Source organism: Dermacentor variabilis, chromosome 5 (assembly GCF_050947875.1).
Source record: "Dermacentor variabilis isolate Ectoservices chromosome 5, ASM5094787v1, whole genome shotgun sequence".
In the NCBI taxonomy this organism is placed as follows: Eukaryota; Metazoa; Arthropoda; class Arachnida; order Ixodida; family Ixodidae; genus Dermacentor; species Dermacentor variabilis.
The window spans coordinates 192,531,567-192,552,023 of NC_134572.1; the positions used below are offsets into that span (position 1 = coordinate 192,531,567).

Below are 20,457 nucleotides of genomic sequence, written 5' to 3' on the forward strand. Positions count from 1 at the left end.
TATTGTCACGTGGTCGTGACGTCAAAGAATACAGTAGCAATACTGTTAAACAAAAACTAACTTTTATTGGGCGAACCTGTGCCCACAAAAGAGGCTACACTCATAGCAGAACGATAGCGGCGAACACGGTCGGCGATCATCGAAAAATCTGATCAGCGGGTCAAGCGCGTCGGCTTTTATAGAGCAGTTGTCTAATGTTCCAGATTAATCTTTCGGACCCGCATGCCTTCCACAAAGTTCTATACCATTCGGGTCATGTGATGAAATCAGATAACATAAGGTTCGGCGACAACAGACATCGGATAGAAGCATCGATAACTTTCCAGAAACTTCGGATACATGCAGGCGCGTCCCGCGCTGTGCAATTACATTTACAGTGCGATTAGGCGGCGAAACGTGGTTGCCCGATAAAGATAAGTACACGTGTGAATATTAACTTACTGTAACTGCTGTATATATTTTTTCTTATATACTGTGGTAATCTGTGCTATTATTGTATACATTTAAATTTATTTTTAAGCTGTTATTGTATAATTAGGAATGACCACTTCTCTTGAATCTGTGACCATTCCCCTCTGTAATGTCTTTGATTCTGAGGGTAAATAAATAAATAAATAAATATTTCATCTACAGGGGAGAAATTGGGAGTCCGATGAAGCCTGGTGTTGCCAGATAACGGTGCATTTTGAATATCCTCTAGGCCTAGTAACACACAGACAATGAGCTTGTAGTTAGGGCAAGCACTGCACCTTATGATGATTCAGGAAGTCACGTGTGCTCAGGAGGCAATCGCTGTAAGGTGTCTGTGGAAATGGCATATGCATCCCCAGCCTATTATCGTGATGCCACGTGATGCACTGATAAAAACCACCAAACAAGAATGACAGACTTACTGTTGCCTGGACGAAAATATGTGCCAGAGAAGAGATTGAAAATATATGCTTCATATTTATTAGGTGTATCCTTGTTCACTCAGTCAGAAGTGAACTCGTTGGTCGTGGGTCTCTTGGCAGGCTGCCAGGCAAAAGGGGCCCCTGGCTGCGCAGGCACCAAGTTCCTCTCAGAGCATCTGGCGTAGCACATATGGCAGGATGCCACCATGATGGAAGTAGGCCAACTCCACCTCTGTGTCAAAGCGTAGCAGGGCCTCCATGCTGCGCCCATCACTCAGCTGCATGCACACACAATTGTATATTGTCAGTAGGTGCCTCTCCGATGCCTCTTCGAGTAAATGTTAAAATATGAATACAGTAGGCATTTGCCAACTCAAACTTGAACGGACCAAGGCTTTTAAGTTAATCACAGCTGAAAAAAAAAAAAAGCACGGTCAAACCGTATGTTGTGCTAATACATTACACGTTCAATACCTTCTTCTGTGCAAACCCCTAGTGGAATCGGATACATTTGCATTAGAAGACTGTCATTTTAGCAGTCAGCATGTGACTTGAAGGAGCTGCATATTGTTAACAGCTCAATCAACTAGCAGACTTTGGAAGTACTAATTCGCCCATGGTAACCAAAGTTTCTTGTTGGAACTTTTCTTGGGTGCAAGAAATCCTAAGAGTTGGGCATCACACTTTAACTAATGTCTCCGCACCAATGATTCTTTAAAGCTTAGCTGCTTGCCTACGATGTAGCCTTATCACTGCGCATATCAAAAGAGTTCAACATCTCCGCATTCTGTGCTTAGGGCTCCTCTTTTTAGTTATGCTTTTGACACCTCATTTAAAACAATCACAGGGATCAAGAAATTCAGATACCACACTACACCTCACCAGATCTTGAAAAGTGCAGACACAATAGCAGTAAGATATGCTAGCTTAATCTCGGAACAAATTGTACGAAGTTTAATTTCTGCTGCCTGTTTTGCGATGGAATGTCTTGCCTTCACACCAGCTATCTGAATATAGTGCGTGTTTCTCAGTAATAATTAATTTATGTAAATGTGAATGTTGCAATGACATGGTTGATGGATTATTGGTTCAGCAATGCAATATGAGCCTGAACTATGAACCAACAGTGGAGTACAGTTGAACCCGGCTATATCGAACTCGAAAAAAAAAAAAAATAACGCCAATCAGTTCGATATAGAGTGTAACTCGATATAAGCCTGCTAAATAATTGGATGTCATAAAAGCACATACCATTTATAATATCACTTTATTGATGAAACTAGCTTAGTTTTGCATGAAATTGTCCTGCATTTTCTTCTGCTTGAGCAATTTTGCTGCCTGCGATGCACGCACTTCTCCACATTGTCTAAGGAGTCTGAGCAGCTGAGGCCGCAGCCTTCCACATTCGCGCAGAAGCACCGGACTAATGCGAGTGCACCAATCACCTCGGAGGACGTGGGCAAAAGTTCGTTGTGTGCTCGCCACGATGTCGGCAATGTAGTCTTCGTTTTCGGGCTCTCCTGTTGTCACGACACCATCATCTGCACTCACAAACTCGCTGACTGTTGATTCGTCAACGGCTTCCGGAAATTCTGACAGCTCGCCCCAAACTTCAGCAACACCAGCAACAGCTTCATTGCACTCATCAGGATTTACAGTCATCACTGGGCACGCGGAAGCCGGCACGTCTGAAGCAATTTTGGATGAACCACTTGTACACGACCGTGATAATGTGTCAAGTGCCACAGGCACCAGGTCACGAGTTTGTCCGCTTAGCCCTAATCTCTCCCTTATTCTTCAAGATCATGCTGAGAGTGCACCTCGGAATCTTGCACACTGCGGGGCATCCCACTTCTCGCCGCGTATGACCCAATTTATGATTTCGAGCTTCACGGCAAAAGGCGAATTCTGTCGCTTCATCACAGCAACACTACAGCAGAAGGCCCACAAGGCGCAAACACAATGAACCAGAAAAACAGCGAGACAACTCACACTTTCGCCATCTTGCACGACGAGGGCACAAGAGTCCCTGATTGGCTGTCTCAGCAAGCGCTGCGGGCGGGTCAGGATCATATTCAGTAGGGAGGGGGGGGGGGTCGACGGCTCATCCGAGGCAGCGCGGCCACCATAGGGAGAGCGGTTGGATGGAGCTGCACCGCCGGGTTTACCCGCCGCCGTGAGGGAAAGCCAACTTCTGGGGGCCCTTTTCTGCCGCTTGATGTTCGATATATCGGAATTCGCTGCTATTTTTGTTTGATATAAGCGTAATTTTTGCTATATATACGCACTGTAACTATACCGTGTCCAGAAATTGTTTGATATATAGAATAATTCGATGTAAACGGGTTCGATATAATCGGGTTCGACTGTATTATATTGCAATGAGAAGTATAGAAACATGGTCACCCAATCCATAAGTTTGTTTCAGAGCTCTACAGGCTCTGTTTCATTTACTACTTGAATTACGACCTTTTCCAGGTTGGACCTCTTCCCTCTGGCTTTCAACAGTCATGCAGTGCATGACGTTGCAACATGCAGTGCACCAGCGCATCATTTGCAATGCATAGACAGCTGGCTACACTCAGCTGCTGACTGAGCACATAACAAGTTATCACAATTTAGTATTGTTGTTAAGCGTTCTCAGCAGCTATTGAGTGCAACTGTTTGACATGTGTGGTTCGCTCTCTCTATGTGAGCACATTTTTGTACTGACACGATGTTGATGCCAACGATCCAGCTGACAAGACACATGCTATGCTGACACAAACTGCCAAGCAGTCACAGCGTAGCTGGTTGTCGTGCCAACAAAGTGGATAAAAAAGAATCTGCTGATCATTGTCAAACTGACTTTTGCACGTATCCTCTAATATACGTATGTTTGCTGATTGCATTATCTACCGCACCGTAACGTCCCACTTACATGTATGTAGCACACTTACACTTCAAGGCTATTATAACTGCATTCTAGCATTGACCTTGCAACACGTTGACTCAAGCTACACAGTAACACAAAACATACAATTTATTACGCCGGAACATCTTATGAACTACATGTTATCAATGTGTCCACTTTATCTAATAAAGTGTTGAGATGCTTGTAGCAAAGTAAAGACAACAGCAGTTTCAAAACGGCGAAACTCTCAATAAGAGCTTTTCACAATGATCAAACCAGGCCAAACTAGCCAGATGATGCCTGACCTGCAAGGTGACCTTTTGTGCTGGAACCAAGTCCTTGCCCAGGTGGAGGGTGAAGCGCTCGTGACCCGTCAGGCCCAGACTCTGGGCGCTCTGGCCTGGCAGGTACTGTAGGGGCACGATGCCCATGCCCACCAGGTTGCTGCGGTGGATGCGCTCGTAACTCTCCGCTAGCACCATGCGGATGCCCTGCAGACACAGCCACCACCAAATGTGCATTTTTGTACCTGCACCATCATTCCTGGGCCTTGAAAACTTTGGACAAGCTAGGATGAGCCGTTGGTTGTTCTGTTTAATAAAAAATTATGGTAGAAACCATCTCACAATGGAATGTTGACTTTAAAGCAATTAGCATTGAAGCAATGTAACAACACACCGCATTGCCAACGCAAAAACGCGTATGAGGTGTATATGCAGCCAGGTTAGGTTAGGCTTCTCCCAGCACTGGATAAATTTTAAAGGGTTCTTGTTTGTGAATAAGGAGTGGCACACGCAGTGACCAAAGTTGGTGTCAAAGAGGCCCATTGAGGAGCAGCACATATGCAATGCCACATACCCAGTGACCCATCTTGGTCCGACAGATAGTCTCGAACCCGGTTGCCTCAGCAAAACAGTCCATTGCACTGCCCATTAGACCATGGACTACCCAGGGGCACAAGTTGGCATGAAAATGGCTAGAGACGCCGAATAGAAAGCTACGGCAAGTGCATGAGCCACTGCAAGTACATGATAAAAGGAGGCCAAGGCTTCCTCGAAGCGATTGGAAAGTGGTGATTGTATGAATCTATCCTAAGAATGCTAATCCCATTAAAATTTTTGCAGAACTCATCTACAATTACTATCCAGGTATGCAAATAGGCGAAACGAGTAATGTATGAGCTATGCACTGCAGCCAGGTTCCTCTCTTGCATGTGCCTTTCAGACAGTGGAGAGAGGCCCAATCTGTGATCAGAAGCAAATTTATTGTTAAGAACAAACAAGCTCAAAAATTTCAAGTAACAATTTCTTCACGCTTGCAACATGGTCTTTCCTGAGAGATAAACAACTAACCAGACCTGAGTAGACATCCAAATCCGTGATGTTAGGCGGAGCTGATGGCACTGTCGCCTGTCTTTCATTTACGCACCTTTGCTGGCTTACCTTTCGTAGTAAAAGTGATTATTTTGCTACTGTAGAAGCATTGTTTACTGTCCTCCTTAGCATCCCTTTCAAGTAATAACAACCAGATTAACTTTGATGCCCTAGAGGTTTCTTTGTGAGTGAACAGCTTGATAAATGGGACGAAGACTAGCAAATACCACTCACCGACTAGCTCAAACAGCCACCAGTCCCCCATGGTTCTCTGGCGGGCAACTAAATCTTATGGAAGATTACAGAAGACACCAGCTGAGCTAAATCGAAGCGTTTTGCACCTGCCTGCATAGCAATGCAGACTATGGTCATCTCCATGACACTATGCTCAAGCAGCAGAATGCCACAGTCAATGAAGCACTGAAGAAATTTTCTTTCCAAGAAATGTGCAATGCACATTTATGATAATTTAGTTAGGCTTACCTGAGACATGAATTTTAGCAAGAACCTTGAAACATTTTTCAAAATGAACTGAAAAAGAGAATGTGGAGACCAGGACTAGCTCTTCTTCTTTCCCGATAATTCTGCAGACCACTCTGCAGTTCTTAATAAATGAACCGAACAACTGTCTGCGAGAACGTATAGCAGAGTCTTGTTGGTATGATCCCATTACATATGACTACCTCGCGCCAATGTTCATGATAGAGAATCCAGGAAATGCCCCAGTACAGTTACATTTCTTTTTTACTGGTTCATAGGTTCCCACAAAACATGATTTTTCGGAACCAACGCTTAGTACATTGCCAAACTGCAACCAGATAATACGTTTTCCAGCTGCTATATATCTAAACAAGAAAAGACGCAAGGCGTGCACTATCTGGAACAGTAGCCGCCTGCAGCGGCAGCTTCCTCGCCCTACTTGTCCGGCCATCTAGCGTGAGAATGTCGGTGTGCAATTAATTTCCTATTCCAGTACCAGCAAATCTCCCGGGTAGTCAAACGCTGCATTCAAAGCAATTGTCGCCAACACTATTATGATAAGCGTCTCCATCTATCTGTTTCACAGTGCATGGTGCGCGGTGCCATCGGAAGCATACTGCATGCTTTGAAAGGACCCCTCACCAGGATGCGTATTTACAATTGCTAGTAGGTACAGCGGGGCGTGGTACTTGCGCAGACTTTTGCTCCTAGAATATACGACTCTGCCTAGGTACTACGGAGGAGTTTCTTAGCGCATGTTGTATGTTTGTCCCTAGGCATGCTGGCAGTAGTCGCGGGGTGCGGTTTAGCATTGCAAGTTGGCGGCTGGACGTAATTATATTTATTAAATCCTGTTTTTTACTAATTGAAACAATGTGTCATTATTTCGCATTATTGGCGGCGCCTCCAGGACATCAAAGCGGCAACAGGGACATCAAAGTTAGAAACCGGACTGGTCCATGGGTTGAGGCTTGCCGAGGCCTGCGCATGCCAGGGGAGTATAAGATTGGCTGCCCGATATCGTGGACAGCCAATTTTTTATGTGAACACCCCCTAGCATGCTTCGCCCTTCGCAGCTCCAACCCACTGACAGCCCTGCTTCCAGCTTTGATCCCCCGCTACCGTTGGGGTGCCCTGGAGATCCTGCACCGCCTGCTTTAATATAACCTCAGGTGCTCTCCTGAGGCCTCCGTTTGCCGGTTACATGTGCCCTCCTGGAGCAGTGCTTGTAAAAAATGCAATCTATCGTCACGACTAAAAAGGCGACCCGTGGCTTATACAACACCAGTCAGAACCTTGCCCCTCCAAACACAGCGATCACCAAATGGGGTGTCTGTGCCCACTGCCTCACGCAGTGGGCACACACAGTGGGCATAGGGTACCACACGGGCAGCCAGCGGCGGAGCGCAAACAAACTGGACCGCACTCCACAATGCCGGCATGCCTAGGAGACAAACACATACAACACGCGTTAAGAAACCTCTTCCGTAGTGCCTTGGCAGACTCGCATATTCAAGGAGCAAAGGCCCCCAGATTTTCTCACACCCGCTCTTACTCGTGCCTTAGCAGAAATGTAGAGCGCCATGAGAAACGGCACACCCCGCTGCACCTATTAGCAATTGTAATAACGCCACCACCACCACCAGGGCACATCGCAAACTTCGATTATATGCTGGAAGTTATGTGCCCTTTATGGAGTGCTCTACCAAAAGAAAATTTTCAAATTACAGTGAAACCTTGTTAAACCGTAGTTGGTCAGACCTTGGAAAAAGTACATACTAAACGGTAGTACTGCTTAACCAAAGTAGCATGAGATCGTCATCCACTTATCTGTCAAAAACGGAACTCGGGAACTCGGAGAGAGTGCAATGAAAATGAAAATACATGCAGTATTTATCCGCTTTGCGCGACAAAAGTCTGCTATTTTCTTTTCGTTTGATAGTGTGTGGTGGCCTAGCAGCGACGACAGTGGCCTCAAACTTGCTGAAGCTGTGAGCCCCCTTTTCAGCCAGCCCCCTCTCCTTGGCAAACACTACCATGGCAGATTCCTCATTGGCGTTGCATATTCTCCATGCGCAGGCGTGGCAGCGCTGCAGAAGTCGCGGGGCGTCTTTTTCATTGCGGGGTGCTGTTCTCATCGGAACGATTGCATTGATGATGACAATGTAACGTGCAGCTTCTGTTATTGTCAGGCCTGAATCGCTAGTGCTGTCGCTTTCCATGTCGTCCTTATCACTCTCTTTAGGTGACACTTCGGCAGCAACAGAGGCAACGATGGAAAAAAGGGGACCCTTGTAGCCGACATCTTTTCGCAGTCGCAGCAGCGCTGCTCATCAACTCCTTCACATTCCAAATGCCACACACTGTAGTCAAGAGTAGATGCCTGTCGTGTGCCAGCACCGTCTTCTTTGTGCCACGTTCGATAGCACGAACAATGTCCAATTTTTCTTCTATGCTGAGCACCTGGTGCTTTTTTTCCGAGCTTTGGTATGACGCGAGTCCTTGCTTGCACGACACCGAAATGATATTGATGTGGCTTCACGCACAAACGTACAGGGCGCTTGGAGGCCGTTATTTTGATCTCTGAGGATTGTTTTTCTGACAGGCCGCCCGATGGGGACCACGCACTGCCCGTGATTGTGTGACGAAAAGTGGAACACTACATGCTAACCAATATGACGTACATAATAAGCTGGCGCGGTTTATGTGAATACAAAATGCATGATGTTCAATGGCTGCTGAGTCAGGGATATCACTTTACTACTTTTAAAACAAAACTACTGTTTAAGCGGGTATGGTTTAATGTGGTTTTACTGTAGTTTATTAATATTTTATTTTACTTACAAATACAGTGGAATCTCAATAAATGGAAATCGCTTAAACAGAATGCAGCTTTTTGTGCACAAGACAAGGACGAAAAAGAGGCTGAGACACACTGCGCTCATGCGTCTTAGCCTCTTCGTCCTCGTCTTGTGCACAAAAAGCTGCATTCATGTTCTACCAACATGCCCAAACAGTCACCTTAGTGAGCTTATACAGAACTGCCTTTGAACACATTCTCGTGGTTGGTTGGTATTGTATTGTCCCGACGAGAACAGCACCCCGCAATGAAAAAGGCACCCTGAGACTTCTGCAGCGCTGCCGCGCCCGTGCATGGAGAATATGCAATGCAATGAGGGATCTGCCATGCGAGTGTTTGCCGAGAAGAGGGGGCTGGCTGAAATGGTGGCTCGCAGCTTTGTTCTCAGTAAATGAAACTCCTGATAAACGGAACCAATTTCTCTGGTCCCCTGAGGTTCCGTTTAAAGAGTTTACTGTACCTCACAGGCTCCATGTAGGAGTATTACCGTATTTACACGATTGTAAGTCGACCCCCCCATATCGCTTGACCGAAAAAAAAAAAAAAAACCCCGAGGGCGCATTCGATAACGAAAATTTATTAGTAGCTGACATGGTCACTGGACTACTCATCTTCACTAGTGCTGCCATCGTCATCGTTGCTGCGGTCCCACAGCGCGTCGTGGTCCAGCGAAATTTCAAATTTGGCAAACGACTGCACCAGGACATCTTGCAGAACAACAGCAGCCCACGCCAAATGCACCCAACCACACGCAGCCGTCAGGGAGGCTCATTTGACAGGTCCGGTTGGCGTAATTTCGCATTCTTCTGCCGCCAGCCACTCGTACTCACGGCGGAGCAGAACCTTAAAATTAAGGCGAAGGTCCGGGCTTGTTTCATGACCACGTCACACTTCACTGGCAGGGGCCGATCACACATTTCAGCAACGCTGCCGCAAACTTAGCCTACAGCTCCGGAAAGCGTCCAGACTTCGGCACGTCGGAAATTTCTCACTTGCCGCCACAGGGTGAAAATTTCGCTTCGCTGCAGTCGCCACTCTCGCACCACCCGTTTAGAAACATCGAAATTGCGGCCCGCTGCGCAGTGATTTGTTTCTTCAGCGTAAAGGATGGCAGCCCTCTTGAACGCTGCTGTGAACGAGTGCCGAAAGATTAGTGAGCCTGCAGCACTCATGACGACTGGGGAAGCATAGAAGTAGCACGTAGCCGGCAGTCAAGTGGAGCGCGTCAAAAAGTTGGTCAAACCAATGGCTTTAAACAGGGGATGTATTCTGAAACGTTCGCCGCCGCGAAAGTTTCGCCCTGGCCACGCCTCCGCCGTTGCGGCGCGCTCTGAATGGCTGCTTTGACAAAACCGGAAATTCAGGTGGCGCAAGTGAATTTCCGGTTTTGTCAAAGCAGCCATTCAGCGCACGCTGCAACGGCGGAGGTGTGGCCAGGGCGAAACTTTCGCGGCGGCGAACGTTTCAGAATACGTCTCCAGAGAAAGAGAAACCCGCGAACGGTGTCAGCTCTTCCATGAACTACCGATACTCCCCGCAAGCGCCGCCGTTCTAAGGGTGCCGCCGCAAATGGGAATAGCGGCGCTTCCATCAACTATCGACACCCCCCATGAGTGTTGCATGCACTGTAAGACTCTTAAAAATGTTGAAAAACCCTTCCGAAAAGCGAACAAACACGCGGGATAGCGAAAAGATACGGGTAGGACCATAGAGCAAACATAAAATTTAACTACGTTGTAGCTCTCGTTGGTATCGCTTTTTTTTGGCGGGGCCATGTTTTGGTTTCGATTGTAAGTCGACCCCCCAACTTCAGACTTTCAAATTTTAAAAAAAGGGGTCGACTTACAATCGTGTAAATACGGTATATATGAGAGGGACTATACAGTAATATTTTAACAAGAACACAAAAACAAAAAAAGGGAAATTCAAGAACCACATATTATACAATGGTAAAATGCAGTATATATGGTGTAGCATAGGTGTAACATTGCAATAACAAATACAGTGGAACCCCGGTCATACGACGACCAGGTTTTACGACGGATTAGCGCAGTCCCGGCAAAGTCCCCATAGAAGCAATGCATTCAAAACCCCGGTTATCCAACGCAATTTTACGCCTGAGCTGCGTTACACGACGACCCTTGCGAAGCGCATTCGTTTCTCTCTCCCCCACCAGCAGCCACCCTCGATGCTCGCTGTGCTGAAATAGTGCTTTTTCTTCTCTGCAATCACTTTCTCCCTCTCTTCTCGGTGGCATTGCCTCTCGTTGCATTGGGGAAGCATTTCTCTTCCCCCACCAGCAGCTGCCCGCGGTGCCCGCTCTGCTGAAATAGTGCCTTTTCTTCTCCACAATCACTTTCTCCCTCTCTTTTCGGCGGCGTCGCCTCTCGCCTTGCTGGGGAAGCGTTTCTCTCCTTCCAGTTTCCCAGCAGCAGATCGCCGACAAGGTAGCGCAGAGAGGCCTAGGTTTATCGCACACGTTCTTCGTCATAATCCTAGCGACCGTTGTTCAGTGGAGCTCTTGAGTTATGTGGAGCAACGCGACACATGATGTCCTGAAAGCAGACAGTTCTGTCGCTCGGCGATAAGCTTAATATTATCAAGGTAGCGGAAAAGCGGCATGGAGCCATGAATGCCAGCATTGCCCAGGATCTTAAGATACCCGAATCTTCGAGATCATTAGGTGCGTCAAGCAAGGGTACCGGAAGCGATTAGTGCTGCGTCGGCTGGCGGCTATGGAGCGCAGCGAGTCAGCAAAAAAAGATCACTGTGCTCGACACCATGCATTTGATTGCCAGTTCGTGGAACGCAAGTGTTGTGAAGCACAATCACTAACTCGTTCAAGCACTGTGGCTTTAAGCGAGAGACTGCCTCCTCTGCTGGAGGCGCAACAACCGTGATGCCACTCGAGCCCGATGCAGGCTTTGCCGCTGACGATTTTGAGGGTTTAAACCTCACCACGACTTTCGCCGAGTACGTGGAGACCGACAACAACATTGCGATCTGCGGCGAGGTGTCGCTGGATGACGCCATCGAGGAGGCTTTGCCTAGTGTCGACACTAGTGCGACATCGGATGAGGACAATTACGACGCCACAAATGCCGTGCCTGTGTCTACCACGCTCGCCGAGGTGCTACGTCCCATAGACGGCATCTGGAACTTCATCTGTTCACGCGCCGCTGCAGAGGACCTCCTTTTGGACGTTGCCCAACTCAAGCGAAAGCTCTTGGTTCCCGGATCAAACAAGGTCCAAAAGAAACTTACCCACTTTTTTTAATGTTCGCGCTGGCTGGTGGGAATCGCGGCAGTGGGCAGTGGAGTGCCGTAAAGGTTCGTTTGAATAAAGCATGGTTGGTACCTGTACTGCAGCATTAATTCTTATCGCATTTACTTTTTTGGTAATTTGGTTTTCCAAGCCCTGCAGAGTATGTTAGTAGTTTACATTGAAGTTTCTCGTAAATCCGTGGCACGAAATAAGTTGTATTTTTATAGGCATAAGTTATGTTCGGATTTTACGACGCCCGCATTTTACGATGCTTTTCGTGGTCCCGAGAAAGCGCTGTATAATTGGGGTTCCACTGTATTTAGTAACTATTACACCAACTTGGGACTACATAATTTTAAGTGATCATATTGACGTGTACTTGCTTGTCTTTTTCGTGTGACCGCTTTTCACTGTCTAACAAATGTTATCGCTCAGCACGTGATGCGCCTGCACGTATCGGAAGTTTCTCGAATGTTATTGATGGTTCTTTTTGCTGTCTGTTGTCAACAAACCTTGTGCAATCTGATTTCATGTATGCGCGACACGAATGGTGTAGAACTTTTTGGAAGACATGTGGGCACCAGCGAGTACTCTGTGTGGTGAAAGGCAACGACAGCACACATGGCCCGACGCGGGAAATAAGAGACGCACTCGAGGGCTAGTGAAAGAGAAAGAAGCGGAAGACACAAGCGAGCGGGAGGCTGCAGGCACGGACTGAACGAGCCGAGGAGGTTCGAATGAGTCCCGAGAGGGCTACCCGGTGTGTACTGCTGGGCAGCCTCGTGAAAGGCCATCGAGGCCAGGTCTAGCCGTGTCCTGTGCCTGGCCGGCTCCAGTGCTTTCAGGGTTCCTACGCTTTCGGAGTTCCGGCATTACCAGGGATCCTGAGCCACTACCTCAGCGCCTTGTCGCCGTGTCACTGTCCCTGCCTATGCGACCCAGGTCGTCTTTGTCGCGCACGGCGGGCCAGCGACGAGTACATCCACATGTGAGAGAACTCAGTTGGACCATATGCTGCGACGCCCGGACTTCGCGTGTTAGTGGGCAAGGTACGGGAACTGTGCACTGTGCCGCGGCGTCGTATTCAGCGCCGCATTAGAAGACAGCCTTAATTCGTGCTAAGTTTGAAGTTTTGTATCAGTGCAGTGTTGTTAATTATATGTCCACTGGTGCAACCCGCCCGACTATCACCTTCGAGTCCTTCCTCACCACACCTCACGTCAGCAAATGTGACGGCCTGCATTATTACCCTAGATTATCTGGCATCCGCTACAGGACTAAATTCTCGTAACACCTTTGAGAGTCTCACTTTGTTTATGTGCGGTGGTTAAGGATGGATGCCAAAAAATTGATAGGCATTGGTAAAGAGTTGGGACTCACAGGAAAGGCACTACAGCAGCAAATGGATGAGGAGCTTAGCAAAGAAAGAGAGCACTGTGCAGAAGAGCGTGAGGCTGCGAAAGAGGACCATGCACGACAGTTGGAGTGGCAAGCTGGAGAACGCCAGTTAGAACTACGGCTGCGCGTGCATGAATTGCAACAGCCAAGTCAAGCAGTCGCAGCCGAGCCAAGTGATCGAGAAATATATAATCAAGGTTTCCGAAGTCCCCACAAGTTAATTTCAGCTTTCAATGAAGCTCCAGATGAGCTGGACGCATATATTCTGAGGTTCAAGCGAGTGGCCATGGACCAAAGGTGGCCTAGCGACAAGTGGGCCCTGTCTCCGAGCTTGTGTTTAAAGGGGGAGGCTACCACTGTCGTCGGACGTATGTCCGCTGAATACGCAACGAACATTGCAAAGCTTAAGGCAACACTGCTCCAGAGGTTCTGGTATACTGAAGAGGGCTATCGAGTCAAGTTTCGAGAGGCCAAGCCCGACAATGGCGAAACAGGTCGCCAGTTTGTAGGCAGGCTGCTTGGTTATTTCATCACTGGCAAGAGTTGGCCAAAACTGAAAGGAACGAAGTTGCAAAGATCTTTGCAGTTTGGCGGAAACAGCGGATCACTACCTCGAAGCTCAAGGTCTGACAAATCTGGCTAGAGAAGAAAAGATGTATGTGTGAGACGCAAGCCAGTGAGCCATCAAGCAGTCAAGCAAAGCCCCATTGCTTCATTACAACAAGCGAGGACACAAGCCATCAGAATGCTTGTCTAGGGCTAGTGGATCTAAGGCTGCAACCGGTTGGAAAGAGAAGAAGCCTCAAAATCTGCCGGAAGGCTACAAGGCCTGCAACGCAACAAGGCTTCGTGTTCACTTTCTGAACCTGACCAACCAACCCGAGAAGATAGGTTGCATGAACGGCACGCACATGCTGTAGACACTGAAGATGACAGTTCTGAAAAGGTTGGGTCAGATGTGCAAAGCACCGTTAGGCAAAAACTAGGACAGGAAAGTATGCAGACAGCAAAAGGGCATCTGGAAGTACAACCGGTAACTGTTTTGCGAGATTCCAGTTGTGACACTGTTGTAGTAAAGCATTCTCTTGTGCGAGCCAACAAGTTTACTGGGAAAACAAGCAATGTCTATTTATTAGATAGTTCCATACAATACCTTCTCGAAGCTGAAGTCCAAGTGGCCTGTTCATTCTTTAAAGGAACTATGCGTGCCATATGTATGGAGCGCCCACTGTATGATGTTGTGTTAGGCAATGTTAACGTTGTTTGCCCCTCTCTCGAGTTGCTGGGAGCCACAGATTCGAAGATGGAGCCTACCACACTACATTCACAAGAAAGTGCAGAGGGTGGCCTGCTCGACAAGGAAAATGCCTGCCCAGTTTTCAATAGTGCAATAGTTGCTGCATCACGTTCCCTTACAAGGCTGCCAGTAGCCCTTGTAAACCCGCTAGATGTCAGTCCTGATGTATTGGTAAAGTTGCAGAAGGAAGATCAAAGACTCGGTGTTTGCTTCGCAGACGTAGGCAAGACCAAGACCACGCATTCTGCGACTATCACAATTATGCTGCTCAATGATATTCTCTTTCGGCATTATAAATCTGCGACAAAAACGGAAGTGGAACAGCTTGCTGCTCTGGGAGACATTCTGGGATCAGTCCTGAAGACAGCCCATGAAGGAATTCTCTCTGGTCACCAAGGGACAAAGACAATGGCCGACAGGATCTCAGAATAATTCTACTGGTTCAAGCAAATGTCATTCCGTTCGTGATATTATGCGACATTTGTGAGAGAACCGTCCCAAAACATCTAGTAGGAAATGTACCTCTTGGAAACATGCCGATAATCAGTACTCCTTTCTAGTGGGTTGCTATTGATACTATCAAACCACTGTCCCCTACTTCCACTAATGGCAACCGATTTGTTCTAACTATGGTAGACTTTGCAATGCATACCCAGACGCAGTTGCTTTGCCAAGCAGTGACACGGAAAGGATTGCCGAGGCGTTGCTTACGATGTTTTCCCGCATTGGAATTCCACGGGAAATAGTTACCGACTGAGGTACACAATTCACCTTGCAACACATGAAAGGGTTAAGCCGGCTGCTTTCGTTCAGGCAACTACTGACTACGCCATACCACCCAATAGGAAATGGTTTAGTGGAGAGTTTCAATGGAATGTTGAAACAAATGATTTGGCGAATGTGCCAAGAAAGCCCCAAAAATTGGGATCGATACTTGGCCCCATTGCTATTCGCATACAGAGAAGTCCCACAGACAAGCTTGGGCTTCTCGCTTTTTGATCTTTTTTATGGCCGTTACATACGTGGACCTATGACCATCCTCAAGGAGCTGTGGTCAAGGAAACATCTGCACGAAGAGACAAAAACGACGTACAGTTACGTAGTAGAGCTGCAAGAACGGCTGCAGCAGACATGTCAACTCACCCACGAGGAGCTTCCAAAAGCAAAAGTTACAGAAGAACAATATTATGATCACAAGGCAAAGGCACGCCACATTGCCATCGGAGACAAAGTATTACTGTTGCTACCATCTGAGAACAACAAGTTAGTCCTAACGTGGAAGGGACCGTTCACCGTTCTTGAGAAGACAAGCGACCTTGATTACGTTGTTGACTTGGGCATGCGAATAAGTGCTTTTCATATAAATTTGCTTAAAAAATATGAGGAAAGATGTCCCTTTTTGTCAGCTGATCACCAAGCCGCTGTAGCTGTCAACACCCGTGAAGATGAAGGGAACGACCCGCCATTTATTGTACTGAAGCAGAAAGAAACTTTCCTGGACATAAAAATTGCCACTGAATTACTTGTCGAGCAAGCCGTAGAAACAAAGGAAACATCGGGCCGTATAACGTAAAACTATTCCAATATGTTTTTATTCCAATCTCCTGACGTCAAATTTGCATACCCGCCGACGCAAGCATCGGGCGGTCACCCACAGGGTTGTCTGAACAAACCAATCAAATGCTCCCCTCGTTCATAGGAGGTCACCTTTGTTCGCTTGAAAAACGAATAACATTGCCTGCACTGAGCTGCTTGTTTTGTTTAATTGGCTTACAAGAGGCGAGGAACATGCTCAAGTGGAGAGGGATTCGATGGGGCCGAGACACTGCACTGAATATCGATAAACCGGTTGAAGAGGGTGGTGCCGGCATCTGTGATTGGTCCACTTTCTCTTACTTAGCTTGCGGTGGCTCGTCGACAATCCCGGCGGCATGCAATGGAAGCTTAAGAATGACACTAAAACGGATCCTCAGCAAAGAAAAGTTGGCAGAATGAGGTCGTAAACGTGCCGAAAGTTCTCGAAAATGTTACACGACCACGAAAAATGTTTTATTACACGCAAATAAACCCATCCTCTCCGGCAGGGGGCGAGTAGCCAGTGGCGGAGCGATCGGTGGCAGCCATCTTTTATTCCTTTCGGGACGGGGCAGCCTGCGGCTATTCAAAAGAAAATTCAGTTTTGTTCGGCATATTAATGCATCTTTAACACGTACATGTCACTTTGACGCGGTAAGATTTTGTGGTTTTGTGACATCACGTGAGAGGCAGGTGAAGTGGGTGCAGCCCGAAAACTTCTGACCAATAGCCGAGGGCTAATAGCGAAAAGGCGTCGAATCAGAAAGAACTATTTTTGTTTTGTGCGGTCAAATTATGCATAATCAGTGTATACACGTCATATCAGATGGGGAGCTATTGCGGTTTTCGTGACGTTGCGTGACAGACAGGTGAAGTGGGGGTGGTCCAAAAAAGTTTTTGAACAATCGCGGTGGGCTGATTGCAGAATTGGAATAGAAAAGTTTGGAACAGCTTCACGTTACAGCGCCCATTGTCTACATTCCAAGACATATTCTCGGACATACCTGGAAACACCCACCTCGTAGAATGCCAGCTAAGAGTGATAACGGACACGCCGATGCATGTCCGGCAGTATCCAGTACCTTTTGCAATCGAAAAGGCTGTCACAGATGAAGTGCAAGAAATGCTAAAGCAAGGGATCATTGAACCGTCGAACTCTGCCTACCAGCCAACGGTGGTGGTAGTGAAGAAAAAAGACGGCAGTATGTGCTTGTGCGTTGATTTTAGACAACTAAATCGAGTGGTCATAATGGACAACGAACCAAAACCACGAGTAGAAATGATGTTTGCCAAGCTGGGTAAGAGTCAGTACTTTTCAAAGTTCAACTTTACGAAAGGGTATTGGCAAGTGCCAATGCAGTCCGGTTGCAAACACATGACAGCCTTTCAATCTTCGTCGGGGCTTTATCAGTTCCGATTTATGCCGCTTAGTATTAAGATGGCTCCAGCTGTTTCCACAAGGCTTATGAGAAAAGTAGTGCACGGTATGTATATCTAATATCTACCACTACTTCGACGACACCTTAATTGCCACGGAAACATGGGAACAACATGTTCACACTCTTAGGGGTTTCTTCCAGCAAGTCGAAAACGCCTGTCTCCAAAAGTGAAGTTGGCTTTACCTCCTTGAAATTTTTAGGGCATATTGTAGGCCACGGTGCCCTACGCCTGCAGATTGAGACCCTCGAGAAAATTGAAGCTGCGAAAAAAGAAGTCCGTTCATTTTTGGGCCTTACTAGATACTACTGAGACTTCGTGCCAAATTATTCAAAAGTATCAGCGCCCCTCACAGAACTGACCCGCAAGCATGTGCCCAAAAAACTGGTCTGGGAGCCGCATCACCAGGAAGCATTTGACAAACTATGGCGCTTACTCTCTGATCAGCCTATTCTTCGGTCTCCGGATTTAGAACAGCCGTTTGACCTATGTACAGATGCGTCATTAACAAGCCTCTGAACTGTCCTTCTACAATGCCATGGAGCTGTTCTGCACCCGGTTGCGTACGCAAGTAGGAAGCTGCTGCCTAGAGAAGCACGTTACTCTACCATAGAACCAGTCGCGCAGCCAGAAATTTTGCTTGGGGGGGGGGGGGGGAGGGGGTCTCACGATGCAGCTCGGCCTTCTCCTTATAGAATTTGTCGAGGAATTAAATACATGAGTAATAACTGCATTGTCATTGCCAAAGATGCTGCAAATGAATTCTTAAACGCTACACGCTGTCAAGACAAGTAAAGTATGTATTTTTTCATAAAAGAATATACTCGCATGTCCCAAAAATTGTGCACGAAATAACTGATATCAATGCTTCGATGTTTTTGTCTATTTAATAAGTAAATAACATATCACACCAACTTTAGAAATATATCAGTTCGAAATCAGCAAAGCAGTGCATGCCGCTGATATGAAAACAACATGTAAAGCCATGAAATGAACAAGTTGAGGACAAATATGTTAATGAAACTTGTCAGTCAAGAACCTTGCTTACGCTTTTGTACTTATGCAAAGGCCAGGGAAGAATCTTAATGATGCTGTCATTTGTTCTAATGTATTGCCCAGCAGTTGTCACCGGTCGTGCGTTGTAATGGCACCGAAATTATAGTCGCAACAGAGAGCACATATAAAAAAGCAGGAGTTCAGCAGGATATACGAGGGCGAGTCAAATGAAAGTGAGCCAATGCGTATATATGACTAACGGGGTACTTCATGTAAAAGTAGTCTCCTTGAGCATTTAGAGATTTGTCCCGCTGACTGAAGAGTCGAGTGATTCTCGTCTCATAAAGCTCCTTGGGTTGCTTCTTGAAAAAGTCCGTAACTGACTCTTTCACGTCATCGTCAGACACGAGTCTAGTTCCCTTGAGCTGTTTTTTCAATTGCCCCAAAATGTGGAAGTCGCAAGGCGACAAGTTTGGGCAGTATGGCGGATGTCGCAGCGTTTCTCGCTTGAACTTTGATAATTTTATGTTAACCACATCAACGACGTTGAGACGGGCATTGTCGTGGAGCAAGATCACCCCATTCATCAATTTTCTACGTCGTTTGTTATTAGAGACTTTTAGCGTGTCCGGTATTCCGGCAAACTGGGGCGGTTTGGGCGGATTACCGGATGGTTGGGGGCGTAAATGTGAGCGGCCAGATTGGTGGTGCCAGCTGGTGGTGCAAAGCTCAACCACCTAAACACAGAGCCGATTGCTATATTCTTCTTTGTTGGGGTGTAAGTTTTCGAAAGAGGCGTAATTGTGAACACAATTACGCCGCTGCCAAAAATTTGCACCAGCAGCAAAGCAGAATAATGTAGGTTACTACAATTTTAGTTCTGTGTTTGCCTGATTGAGCTCTACAACACTAGGCGGCTGCATCGTTCCGGCAGCCCACGTTTACGCCCCCGACCATAAGGTAATCCGCCCAAACCGCCCCGGTGTGCCGGAATAGCGGACAGGCTAAAAGTCTCTATTGATTGCGACACGCAGCCGATCTGGCGTTTCACAATATCGGAAATGATTAGTAGTCTCTCTAGGTTTAGCAAATTCGATCAGTAATGGCCCCTCACAATCTAAATAAAGTCAACACATTTCCGGCAGAAATAACGGCCTTTGCTTTCTTTGGGGGTGGTCAATTCGAATGTTTCCACTGTAAGCTTCGCCATCATGTTTCAGGCTCGTAGTAGTGGTACCACGATCTGTCCCTGGTCACAAGTGCAGACAAGAAGTCGTCACCCTCATTTTGATACCAGATCAGATGAGTCAAGGCAGCGCCGAACCTCTCCGTTGCCTCACGAACCATTGCCCACACGAGCCGATAAACGAGACAATCACGAATTATGTTGTGAACTGAAGCGTGACTGATGTTCACACGCCCTGCCTGTTCATCGATGAATATCCTCTCTTCATGTTTAATCAGCTCATCAACCTTTGCAATTATGTTGGGGGTGATTGCACGGTGGCTTTAACCGGGTCTTGGATCGTCTTCGCAACTATCACTTTTTTCTTTGAGCCGTTTCCTCCAACGCTTCACTGTGGCCAATGGAATGCAATTTTAAACGTACGCGGCATCCATACAGCGGCTAATTTCATTTTTGGAAACGTCTTCAGCTGTCAAATTGTCACGACACCGCGCTGTTCTACTTTTGGAGCGTCCATTACGTCACGCAACCATATTCAACCCAGTGTATGATAGCATTAAAGAACATTTATTCTCACATCTGCGTGTCACTTTCGTAAATGATAGATGCCTGTGTGCTACCCGCATGCCTCACGGATAACCATTATTGAGCGGCGTTGGTTATCTCACTTTCATTGACTTGTCCTTGTACATTAGAAATGCGAAGATACAGCTTGACAAAGGGCAAAAAAGTGCCACTGGAAACAAAGTTCGCTGCACGTATACACAAAACCTCACAAGAAGATATTTAAATATAAGTATAAGT

General features: G+C 46.9%; 1 protein-coding gene across 3 annotated transcripts in view; it reads right to left on the bottom strand.

The window, feature by feature from the left end:
• Nucleotides 1-928: 928 nt before the first annotated feature.
• LOC142583417 (cytoplasmic aconitate hydratase-like) overlaps nt 929-20,457 on the bottom strand; it is a 244,026-nt gene continuing 224,497 nt past the window's right edge. For 2 of the 3 annotated variants that reach the window (XM_075693874.1, XM_075693875.1), the window contains 2 exons: nt 4,092-4,277; nt 929-1,171 (listed from right to left, as the gene is read on the bottom strand). In XM_075693874.1, the coding sequence (XP_075549989.1) occupies nt 1,061-1,171; nt 4,092-4,277 (297 nt within the window). In that variant the 3' untranslated portion in view covers nt 929-1,060. Of the gene's footprint in view, nt 1,172-1,262; nt 1,306-4,091; nt 4,278-20,457 lie in introns of all 3 variants that reach the window. The other variant, XM_075693876.1, reaches the window with a different exon arrangement.